General features: G+C 40.6%; 2 protein-coding genes across 2 annotated transcripts in view; one reads left to right on the forward strand and one right to left on the reverse strand.

Annotated features, from left to right (window-relative positions):
* Positions 1-4364, reverse strand: LOC140939034 (uncharacterized). The gene is made up of 3 exons (XM_073388591.1): positions 4325-4364; positions 2488-2992; positions 1-2421 (listed from the first exon to the last, which is right to left on the reverse strand). Exons 1-3 carry the CDS (start codon positions 4362-4364, stop codon positions 3-5), a joined length of 2964 nt encoding a protein of 987 aa, XP_073244692.1. The 3' UTR covers positions 1-2.
* Positions 4365-9196: 4832 nt separating this feature from the next.
* LOC140937180 (synaptotagmin-1-like) overlaps positions 9197-12438 on the forward strand; it is a 5065-nt gene continuing 1823 nt past the window's right edge. Inside the window, exons 1-2 of the mRNA XM_073386714.1 lie at positions 9197-9470; positions 10940-12084. Coding sequence (XP_073242815.1) covers positions 9395-9470; positions 10940-12084 — 1221 coding nt within the window. The 5' untranslated portion in view covers positions 9197-9394. The remainder of the gene's footprint in view (positions 9471-10939; positions 12085-12438) is intronic.

Here is a 12438-nt window from a genome sequence, read left to right on the forward strand (position 1 = left end):
CTTTAAGCGTTAAGTGACTGAAGTGCGGCGGTCCGTTTTAGCTTGTCACGCGACGTAAGCTCTGCAAGAGGGATTTCCACCTGACCAATAACTCTCTCTTCTTTTTTAACACACACAACTTCGAATCGAAGGATCGCTTTTTCCAGATCAGATGGTTTTATATCAGATATTATGAAATGGTCTTTTATAATCAGTACCTTTCCGGATACATTATGCGTTTTAGTTCTTCTCCATGTTGTGAACTTAGGGAATAAGCAAAACCTTACGTAAGCTCTGTGTTGATTAGTAATTATCGTATCTGGAACTTCTTGGAGACCCAGCACGCTGACGTAAAGCAAAGGCGTGGAAGAATTGGCCCCTTTGTAGAAAACCGCGAATTTAAGATTCCCAGCTGAGCCCTCGTTGCAATTTGTTTCCGCAGTTTTCTCTTTGTTTACACGTTGGCTAGCTCGGCGATTGCGACTGAAGGTTTCTGGTTTCCTTCGTTCTCCGCTTTTCTGAAGCGCATGTAATAATGTGCTCATCATAGTCAAGTCTTTTCCAACTTTTAAAGTAGGTTTATGTGATGTTTTCCTTAGTTCGTCTTTCTTTTTATTTCGAGTATTTACTCCCCTGTCGTCTAATTCTCTGCCTTCTGTCTTTCCACCTCTCGGTTCCTTCTCGGAAAGGTATTTAACACGATTATTGTTATTACGATCGAGAAGGCACTCCTCTTCACAACTTTCCGTCGATCCCGATGACTTAGTTTGAAAGCCCTGTTTTACTTTTTTGGAAACTCGTGTCGTATCCCCTAGTTTATCAACGCACGCTCGTGGATTAAAAGTCGAGTCTCCTTTGCTGTTATTGAGGGATTTATCAGGAACAAAACTTTCTCCTTCAGATTCAACTGCGAGGCTCAACGTGACGCTTGATGTACCTGCGATACTTTCATCCAGCGGCGCAAAGGAGCTCGCGCCCCTTAACTCGTCCGACTTCATTTCGCTGTCGTTCGCAGGTTTTAATGCAAAACTACTTGCGCCTCTCACATTTTCATCACCAGGGAAAATATGTTGGGTACTTGTCATGCCCGACCCTGCAAACGAGCTGGCTCCACGAATATTGCTGACTCTACATTCCTCCTTAAGAAAGCTGTCATCACTAAAAGCACTCGGTTCACTACCTTGTTGTAGCATTATTTTATATTTGTATGAATATTGTTCGTCACCAAAAGAGCTGGCCCCTCGAAACTCATCTGTTTCTGAATTTGTGTTGTGACAACCGAGTTCTTGGTGTTTTCGCCCCATCATTTCTCTTTTTCTCGTATTTTCCGCCTCTTCCTTCATTTTCTGACAGTGAAATTGGCAGGAAGGACCATGAATACACATTTCACTAGATGCGCGAATACATTTGAAATTAGTCTCTGTGCCACCTCTTGCGATCCGGTCTGTTCTTGTTGAAGCCAGCTCCTGTTCAGTGTTCAGAATACCGGAAGCATCCGCATGAATTGTATCATTCCCAAACAGAGTAGTTGGCGCTGACAACTGTTCACAAGTTGCCTCAACTTGGCAACGCGCTTTGCAATTCTCTCCGCAAACACACAAAGAACTTGGTGCGCGCACCGTTTTTAAGCAACTCTCTCGGCCACCACGGTGAACTAAAGATTCGGTTTGCGCAAGTTGCAAATCCTCCTCACAAATAACTTGCAATCTCTTCAAAAGTTTTAAACTTTCTTGCAATGGCGCACTCATCTTCCTCTGCCCAGAAATTGGCTTTGTCGTCTCTGGGAAGGAAACATATTTACGATGTATTTCGGTTTCTGTATCAATTGACTCAAACAAAGTTTGAGTACAAGATTGATCGCCCTCTCTTCTAGACTCCTCAACATCATGCAACCATTTTTCCAAATCTGCGCGCCGTAATGGGCTTCTCTCTGCTGCATTCCCTGTTGTCATTTTCCAAGACACGTCCGCTGGTGGCGTTTGAGGTTTTAGAGTGTCCGCACATACGCTCAGGTCCCTATAGCGTTGACTCCCTGGTGCTGTAGTGCTGTTTCTAGTAAGAGCAATATCACCCCAAGTGAGTCGCTCATCAGTCATCCCTTTGCTGCCCTGGAGCGCTTCTGTTTTAACAGAATATGTCCCATGAGTTGTGCAGTTACAGCCCTTCACGCACAGGCAACTAGGCGCACGCTCAAGCTGCAGAACACTTAAACGCCCCCCACTGTACACCCCACGGTCGATATTTGATATAATCGTCTTGGGTGTGCTGTCAGAAGGAAACACTTTATCATTTGAATCAAGCATCACAGTCTCATCGAGGAGTTTTGAACCGTTTTCACTCAAAGGAAAGTCCTCTAAACTGTCAATTTCAAAAGTTTCTTGAGAATTTGTACCAATTCCGCTAGAAGCCGACGGTACTCTCTGCCTGTTGTTGTCTTTCATACTAGAAGATTTATCATGAAGCGTAGCGGAGAGTATTTTGCATTTTGGTTTGTCATCATGTTCTAACCTAATAAAGGTTCTTTTATCTCTTCTGAAAGGACGTTCACAATCTAAGGTGCTCTCGTTCTCAGTGAGATGAATCGGACTAGCTCCTCTTTCTATTACCTCAGGTTTAGGAAAGCTCACTGCGCAAGTCTGCCCATGCAGTCCTATGATGTTGCTAACTATACTGCTGACGGGTTGGTATTGCGGTAGATCTTGATACTCCTTCTTTACAGCATCGACAATGTCATTGTTCTCTTGTTGTAAAACTGGACACGGCTCTAGAGCAATCTTTTCTGGCACGTTGTGAAAGCGTATTTTCCGGCGACCATATTGCTGTTCAAACTTTCTTTTATACTTGCTATCTGAAAATGTTTTTGTTTTGCACAGCGGCGCTCCGCTTGAAAATAACACCCCACCAAACATGAGCATTAGCAGGGCGCCGATGGAGGCAAGAAGAAATGGTGTAATGTTTGTAGATTCTCCTTGGGTCGTAACGTCAGCTTCCCTAGGCGTTTGGTCTGCCAAATCTGAAAGAAATCAGTTATTGCTGTCAACAACTTTAACCTGTTTTTTTCTTATTAATTAAATATTTAAATATTTTCCGAAAAAAAAACCTCTAGGTATAACCTGGCTGTCCTTGGAAAGATGCATGCCTACTTTGTGAAGGGTACGATCAGAGACAATTAAATGCAACTCGCGTCGAGTAAATTATGAAATCAATGCTACCGCACCTCAGAAAGATGCTTAAAAACCCTCTAAGCATAAGATGTCTTGATGCCCGCCTGACGAGTGTCCTCTTTTTAGGACTAAGCTGACTGCATGCGTTTCGGCGAAAAAAGTACTACAAAGCGCTAGTGATTCTTAAAAGAATCCGTTCTGGCAAAGAGCTACCCAGCGCTCGTAACGTATAAGCTTTCAAACTCTCTTGGTGGGGGTAAATTTGATCATCGCCAATTAACTTAGTGATAAAATTAACTTTTAAATCTGGAACAAAGTTTGTGTCCAGTTGTGTAGTCGTTTTGTAGTTAAATTTCATTCATTTCAAAAAGGATTGAAGAATTCATGCCCCTTTCCTTTGAAGGCAAAAGGCAACTCGACACGATTATTCTTCAAAGAAGTAACTTCTGTAATTGCCACCTGTCTTTCCACCTGTCGTTTAATAAGGACGTCACGCAAGAATGGCAGACAAAACTCTATGTATTCGATCAGTTTTTATTGCATCTTTCATATTTTAAACTTGGACAGAAACGCTTGTTTGAAAATCACCATTAATTGATTTGTTTTACACCTGTTCTTTCGGCTTAAAGTTAGAGTGAACTCCTTGGTCTCACGTGAAATCGAAACCTTTGAGTGCACACCCTCGGTAAAGAAATTTTACCCCTAACGTACAGGGCGTACACATCTCTGTCTGATAAAAGAGAAAGTATACGATATTTTACACAGCTCGGCGCGTACAAAATGCACTTTGGAAATAAATAGTTGCTCTATTTTAGTTCTGGATATACAAGGTGCTTATATCAGCCCCGAAACGTAAAAGAGAAAGAAAAATAAAAAAGATGGCTTTACTGACAGGCAGCATAATCGGCCCTCTGAGATACATTTTATGCTTTGATGCTGCATATCATTTTTTATCACTAAAAAGTGTCAGATTTCTGAAGTAAATGAGCATTTAACTGACACACATAAAAAAGTTAATATTAGAAGTCAAAGAAGCAAAAGGCCTTAAGAGATTTTCTTCCTATGCACCGCCTTTCCGACAAACACTTTGACATAGCGTATGTTACCAATACCACGTATGGTTTTTACTTATCAATTCCGTTCCCATTTGAATTAACACAAAATGCAGAAGTTTTACTTACTCAAGACATATTCTGTTGTCCCATTTGACAAAATTTCCATAATCCAAAGGGAAACACCCCGGTAGATTTTCAACTTAATACCACAAGCATCTTCCACTTGAGATTGACTCCCTCGTGTAAGAAGCTGCAACGTTGCCACGGATACAGCTAGTGACGTTATGTACATGCCATCGAACTTCAGACTGTTTATTTCCCGTGGCTTACTAGAGAGTTTTCTCTTCCTTTTGAGCTGGTTTGAAACCGACCTAAAAATATCGACTTTTTTGTATAGATCTCCGTTTCTTTTCTGATGGAAATACTTGTAATCCACAGACTGTTAAAAAAACTACTCTGAAATACTTACAGCCCCAAGTTACCTTAGCCTTTGGCTAGAAAAAAAATTTTGCAGTGTAAATTTTTAGAGACATGGGTTAAGCAGCGCATAGTTTGAAGATATATTGATCCTTGCTAAATGCGAACCTTTGGATCGATTATTTAAACGAAGTCTAACTTAGGCAGCAGTTTAGCAAATCTTTGGACCTCCAGCTATCTTCCTTAATGGTTTTTTTAGGAAGATAAATACTTTACTAGTCTGCGCCATATGTTATCATGAAACTGTTCACGATAAATGGTGTTAAGATAAAAGAGTTGGGCAAAGTGAAAATGGCTCTGAAAGTAGTTTTGATAAACACTAGCTAAACTCCATTTGAATAACTGGTCCTTTGATTTTAGTGTTTTCTTCATAAGTTTGCACCAAATGTGTCCATATTCACTTTCGATTGTTCTAAGAGATTCCCGCGCTTACTAAGAAACTAAAGCAGCAGGACCCGCCACTTTAAGCAGGTTTTATTAATGACGTCACAACTGGTGGAAAACGGATTCGGTGGCCTGTTCAGTGGCGGAAGCGGCCATGTTGAAATGGCGTCAGGCCTTAGTTTCACCAAGTATGACGTTACCAACATTTCGAGGTAGGAAACGCATCATTCAACACTCTATAAATACATCACTGTTAACAGGTTTGAATCCAAAATCAAGCATAGTATTTAAAACAGGGAACCAACCAAAAAGATGATCCCGCGCAAATCGTACAAATTGTTGGCTTTCAAATAGAGATATTTCAATTTATTGCTGTGTTTCAAATTGTTCTCGGCTCATAACAATGGGGCATGAAAATTTTTCTTCCTGAATTCATAGCTGATTTGAAGTCATAATATAAAACGCAAGTTAAACCCTGTAAGTGATCTCCTCTTTCTCTTTTGTTTGCTTTTTATGCCCTGTGTTCTTTGTTGGCTTGATCCTAGTCACGTGTACACACTTGCTTTAATTTGAATTCGCTAGATGATGACAGATCCAGTTTAGCAACTTTGATTACAGCCGAGAAGAGAAATTAAGACAACCCGCATTAGCTGAAGTAGTCCTTGAGGACACGCATGTTATTTTTGGCAATTAGTCTTCAATCTGATAGCCTTTCCGTGTGTGCGAGTTTATTTGGGTTTAGAGACTAGCGTTTTTTTGGTTCAGTGTCGCAAAACTTCCTGTGCAGCCAGCCACGGCCAGTGTCTTGACTCCGCAATGATCCGATGCTTTAAATTTACGCTCGTTTGCAAAGAAGCATTGAAGGGTGAAAGACGAAAGAGATCTAGGAAAGAGTAAAGCAAGGGTTAGAGATCAAAGATTAAAAGTTGGCTTCCAACTGATCCGTTTAGTCCGCTAATGAATTTACAGTTGAGATCATATGAAAGCTTGAGAAGCAACCATCCAGTGGCGAACTGTCGAGTTATCGCAGTGGTTTTAAGTATATATTTATTGTGGTCGATGGATGTCTAGTAATCTGTTTTCTTGACTGATAATCAACACCCTTAAAATTAAACTGACTCTCCACATGAATGGAAACAGTTCCCGGGCCCGGTAAAACCTGCATTACAGTAATCTCAGTTGATTGCTACTGGCAGGGTTGAAAGGTTTGTAAGGGTTGAAAAAAAATGTAGCCAATTTCTCGTAATTTTGGAGTAACTGAATTGTGTGCAAAATCAATGGCGGATCCAGGGGAGGGGCCCAGACCACTTATTTTTAGACCAAACTGGGGCCGGAAGCTGACGCCCCCTCCCCCCTCCCCCCTCCCCCCTCCCCCCCTCCCCCCTCCCATCTGAGGGTCTGGATCCGCCGCTGATAATTGCTGAACAGAACCTTTTTGACAACTTAATTTATTGAGTCGTTTAACTCATTTTTGTTTAACTAAACATGTTTCGAAATTCAGGTGAAAATGCGCTCAACCGTTTCACTCTAGTTTCGTTTTTTATTGGTGCAGAACGTGATTCTCTACATACTTTTTCACCTGACGTTTTCGATCAACCAGTTATTAGGGAACTTAAGAACCACGACGACGGCTTGGTCGACGACGACCGGAAGTGAGTTACAGTGTACTGCGCAAGCGCGACTAGTAAATTTCGTCGTCGTGGTGTCGTCGACGACGCCAAACAAAGTAGAGTCACGTCGTCCTGTAATCCACAAGCTTCGGCAGGTTTTAATCCACTTTTTTAAGCGATTTTTGAAGTCCTTTGCATTTTCTTTTCCTCGTAAATCCAGGTATCGTTCCTTTTTTCTCCTAACAAGCGGTGTTGATTGAAAATTCGACTAATGAACTGATTTTTACTTCGAAGAATGACAACAGCTGTGGAGGCCGAGCGAGCAGACTCGTAAGTGATAAATTTATTTGTACGTATTTAGGTAAGATAAATCATATATCTTTCATATAGAGGAAATAAACTTTATATGGAAAACAGCTATCACATCAGAATATCTCTTTTTCGAAATCTAAACTCTGACAGACACTCGGACTCGGTCATCTGATTCAAGTTGAAAGTTGAATAATTTCGTGCGGAAAGTAGGTGTTTTTACACTCGAAGAGGTCAGACAACACAAAAAATTCTTCATCGTCAATGAAATTAGACGTACGGCTTAAAAAAAAAGATCTTGCATTAACTTTGTTGCGAACGAACATCACAGTTTTACATTTGTGTTTACATTCAGTGTCGTCGTCGTCGACCTACCGACCGACTGCATCTTAAGTTTCCTTTTTCCCGCCGAAACTGACGTTCTCGTTCCAGTCTTTTCCCAGTCAGCAGACGTCGTTGTCGTGAACTTCGTCGTGGTTCTTAAGTTCCCTAATTAAGAGGCTGTGAACTTTTGGGTCTCTATGTTTTGTTAGCACAGTTCCTTACTCTACCACTGACAAAAGTGTATGTAGGTGACGGCGGCTTCCTCGGAAAACGAGGACGCAAGTAGATGTGCCAGTTGTTCTACAGTTGGCAATGGGAAGCTTTCTTTGTTAGCCTTTTAATCGCACATTCCAAACTGTAGAAAACAATGATGATGCGCTCACATCATTACAGCCGAAGCGCTAATAGGACAAATGATAGAATCGGCCATTTCCGACTTCCAAACACTGTCACTTTCAAAACGGGGCGAAGTGCAAAACCTTTCTCGTGAAAATGAGTGATATTTGCATGAAAACAAAAAAATCATTTTTATATAAATGGCTTTGTACTTAGCCTCGCTTGGTCTCCCTTTAAAACAGAGGCCTGGGGCAAGTTGGAAATGGCCCGGCCTTTACTTGGTCTTCAACCACGTGACAAGACGGCCATATTGGTTGACAAGACAATACAAAATTTTTCCCGTAGAATTTCCATAAAAATTTTGACAGTTAAGTTCCCAGCTGAAAGAAATTTAATCAATCAACATGGCAGCCTTGTCGTGAGCTGAAAACTTGCAATCTTTCATTGCTGTGCAAGTGAACTACCCAAAGTCTGCAAACGACACATGCGTAAACAGTCGACTTACTAGGCCACTGTGCAGAAAATTTTCTGAGAATATGCGTTTTTGCATTATTTATGTCACTCAAATACTTCGTACTTTAAAGCTCACAGGCAACTGGAAAGATGCCTTTTGGACGCGGATCTAGGATAAATACTGACCGATTTCCTAAACGACAGCCGAAGGCGCAAACTTCTGGGGGGGTTGGGGGACATGCACCCCAGGGAAGTTTTTTAGATTCTTACTCCCTAAGCCCACGTTCCTGGGTTTCCGAGTCATTCAGAGAGGATATTGGTCAGTTCCATTCACCTTGAGTGAAGCCTTGAAACTTGGCAAGTTTTTCATTCATTAATGAATATATCTATTATGGAAAATATGACAGATTTTCGTAGAACTTTGGAAACCGGGGTGGATCCGCTCCTGTATTATACCTTTGTTTCCATGGAAGAGACAACCTGTATTCACCTGGGGTTTTAGTATGATCATTGTGCGCGTCTATGGCTTGTGATCATTATATATGACTTTGGTTGCAAGACACTAAATAAGTCCTAATAGCCCAGCCGCACTCGCAATTGTGCAAAGTTTACATGCATGGAATGCATTTATTAGCGTATAAAACTGCACCCGATCCCTAAAACCATGAAAACAGTTGCAAACCAAGGGCGTTTGAAGGCAATAGTACAGAAACAACGGTTCATTAGCATTAATCGTGAGAAAAGACCTTAATCGAGCGGCCTTCCAGCCAATGCAATGATATCTTCCGTTAAGGTGTAAAGCCGAAAACACCCTTTTCAGGAGTCCTAATGGTCAAACCACCTTTTATAGAGAACCGAGTGAACTAGAACCTGAATCAGCAACTGAATAATCTTGTCAGGCTTCAATAGAAACAACACTGTTATTTCTTGTTACTCAGAAGAGGGCATTTATTATTTATTCAGTTTGTTATTAAATTCTTTTTAAAATCTCCGTTTGCAAATTCCACCTGTATAAATCAGTGCAATAAAATATTTTAGTTGAGTTAAAAAATAAACAGACACGTCAAACTATTCAAATGCAAATATATGGTGAAATATTCAAAATCACAGGAAGGCAATTTCGCAAAATTATCACGGATTCTGATCAATTTAAACCTGTAGTATGAAGTTCAAGTCTGGTTTTAACAACCTTGTTCATTACTGGAAAGTTGAAGGAAGACTTTGAAGCTGGTTGTCATTGTCTTGAAGTTAAAATTCGCGTTAAATCTGGGATTATAGTTTAGTGTATGTTCGAAGAGCTTTAATGGCACCAATTTTGCCAAAGGCACAGCAACTTTACAAGCCCTTTGTAGGAGAAAACAATAATCGCAAGAAGCGTGGTAAGAAATTTAGTTCTTATATCAGTTAACCACTTCTATATAATCCATTGCAATTGCTACTGTTCATTTTTCTTCGGTAATAAAACTTTGATTTCGAAGTTCTCTGCCGATTAAAATTTTGTCGAAGACCCGACAGCGGGAGAGATATGAAATCCGCTTAATGATTTACTAAAGGAAAATAGAGGATAATTTTTCTTTTACGGTTCAGATAGGGATGATAAATGTAGGGATATTTTGCTAAAACCAATGTTCGACAAATTAAGTCTAAAAATTCTAAATGTATTCAAGAGACGTGCTGAATTTAACGATAACAGCGGATATCAAAATCGCAACAGCCAGGATGTAAATATAGAATATATATTTTGTTTGTCAAATCTAACTGCCGTTTGCACACCTTGAAAAACTGCTAATACCTATTTTAAGCAAATTCGCCGGTTTTTAAGTAATGCACCAGCCACCAATAAGACTGAAACGAAAGTTCTGGCAGATTAAGATACCACCATATAATCTCCGGCTTGTGTATACTGCTTTTTTATCGTATTCAGATGTAACATTGCTCAGGTGTAATCGTGTTATGGGTTAATTCCATAAGATAAGCTTTTCAAGGAGTCATTGCCGATATTTTTAACCTTGTTTCGTCTTACTCATTTTGTTTTTTGTTGTTGTCGTTGTTGTTCTCTTATCGCTACATTTAGTGATTTCCTTAGTACATTCTCAGATGCTTTTATTACGCTTGAGATTCAGTTCAGTGACACTTTTAAACCATGCATGGCTCAAGACGATTAAGGCATGGTGCTGTATCACTTGTTATTCTTAAGCAGATTTTCCAGAAATCAAAGTTTAAGGAGAAAGCGAATGGTAAACTTAAAATAGAACACTAGAAACAGAATCTCAAATTACACCATCACGTGATCGGCCAGGACCTCTATTGTTTGAAAACTGCAGTTATAAAAGCCCCGTGCGAACGGACGCAACATTGTTGGCCAACAACTCCCAACATTCTTGGATGTTGCATGTTGCGTGAGTTTGGACACCCTGTTACATTTTGTTGCGTGTTGTTGAGAGTTGGTTGCGCAAAGTTTGAAACCAGTGCAAACTGACGCAACATCTCTCAACAATGTTGCGTCCGTTTGCACGGGGCTTAACGATTTTTACCTCTTGCTAAATTGCAAACTGAAACTAAAAAAAATCAGCTCCGGGAGGAAACCTTACAATTCTTAAGTGCAATTGTTGTCATTGACTAGAGCCAGTCCATGGTGCGTCTAAGACTGACGTAATTTTTTCTCGGAACAGTTGCAAGTAACTCGATAACGGACATGAATGTGGAAAAATGATTATGAACCAATGACAGTTGTCTTATGTTAAACAAACAAAATTTGTTTCTGTCTCTCTTAAAGTATAAACATGCTAAAACAAAATCTCCTCTGCAAATACTTAACACTCACAATGTGTTTATCTGTTTATTTCAGATTTTGATCCCCGAAGTAAACCACAATCATCCAGTTATGTATCCCGCTTTGCATCCAATAACACAGGATTACTATGCTTGCTGGGAATTCTTATTTTCCCTGTTCTTCTGGGCTTTGCTATCGGTTATGGATTTATAGTTCTCGGTGTCAGCGCTTACAAACGAATGACGAAGGAAAAGTCAAAAACAGACGCTGAAAAAGAAGCGCAAAAAATCCAAGTAGTGCTGGGAGAAAGGCTTGTTGACTCCTCGTTTCCAAAAACCGTTTCCTTGAATGTTCAAGAAACGAAAAATCGAGGTTTTTCTGGCCCAGCTCAAGCGAGATATTACTACCACAGATTATGTAATTTTACTGGTGAGGCCATAAATGGCGATGTCAAGACCAACTATGATGATAGTTCCATATCCGAAGATGATACTGAGAACAGGTCACGTGAGAAATCAACAATTGACTCCCCGGATGTTGAGAAAACCGACTCAAGTACGCATGCGTCACTTGAGGATAATCTGGATAAATCGGAAGATGAAGTAGATAGAGAAGAGAAGGGAGTAAAAAACGAGAAGGATTCTGGCATTTCTGGTGAAGAGAATAGCCCCGCAAAAAGAAAGAAAGAAAACAAACAGGCAACTCCAGAAAAACAAGGGCATGACAGCTCAAAAGAGATAGATCTCAAAGAGTTTGGCTTAATATCAGAGAATAAACCACCATCGCCTAGTGATACAGAAGGTCGCCGGGGAAGAATCCGCTTTGCACTTCATTATAACGTCTTAAAAAATGAACTACAAGTGAATATTATCAAAGCAACCAACCTTCCAATTACAGACAATAAAGAGGGTATCAATCCCATGGTGAAATTATCATTGCTTCCTCAGCAGTTCTGTTGGCAGCGAACAAAGGTCATCGAGGGGACTCCGGATCCTGTATTTAACGAAACGTTTGTTATTTCGGGTTTTTCAAAGGACAGAATCAAAGAGTACGAACTGAAGTTCAGAATTGTCAATTTTCACGACACATTCAAAGAGCGTTATGGTGATGATATCATTGGAGAGATTCTGTTCCCCTTGTCAGAGCTGAAGTTGATTGAGAACAGTCCTTCATTTTCGATCACCAAGTGGTTGAACCTCAATCCTCCAGTTCCTTTAGGGGTAAGGGGCTGGCGTTATTAAGGGAACTGGGACGTTCAGGCGATGTGGTATCGCAATGCAGCATAAGCTTTCTGTTAAATCCGGAAAGCTCAGGAAAAAGGGTAGACCTGAACGTTGGGGGTCTGGGACCAAAATAGCTTATAGAAGAGAGGCCTGGGATCAAGATTAGTTTTTGACATCGGGTGGGGGAGGAGTAGGGAGGGTCGAAGACCAACAGTGGCACTGGGAGGGATAGCCCTAATATCAATACAGCTTGTGCCATTTTAGTGACCACAATTTCTTCATCTCTGGCTTACCCTTCCCAATTTTGGTGTAATTTTGGCCCTGTCCTGCCCAGCTAAAAACTGCCCGGCT

Source organism: Porites lutea, chromosome 5 (genome assembly GCF_958299795.1).
Source record: "Porites lutea chromosome 5, jaPorLute2.1, whole genome shotgun sequence".
NCBI classification, from domain to species: Eukaryota; Metazoa; Cnidaria; class Anthozoa; order Scleractinia; family Poritidae; genus Porites; species Porites lutea.

What these genes read in the sequence shown, in the direction of transcription:
- LOC140939034 (XM_073388591.1), bottom strand. Translation starts at nt 4,364, where the DNA reads ATGGAAATTTTGTCAAATGGGACAACAGAATATGTCTTGA. An exon ending in GACAACAGAATATGTCTTGA is followed by an intron (nt 2,993 to 4,324) that starts GTAAGTAAAACT and finishes GATTTCTTTCAG; the next exon opens with ATTTGGCAGACCAAACGCCT. An exon ending in GATAAAAGAACCTTTATTAG is followed by an intron (nt 2,422 to 2,487) that starts GTTAGAACATGA and finishes TAAATCTTCTAG; the next exon opens with TATGAAAGACAACAACAGGC.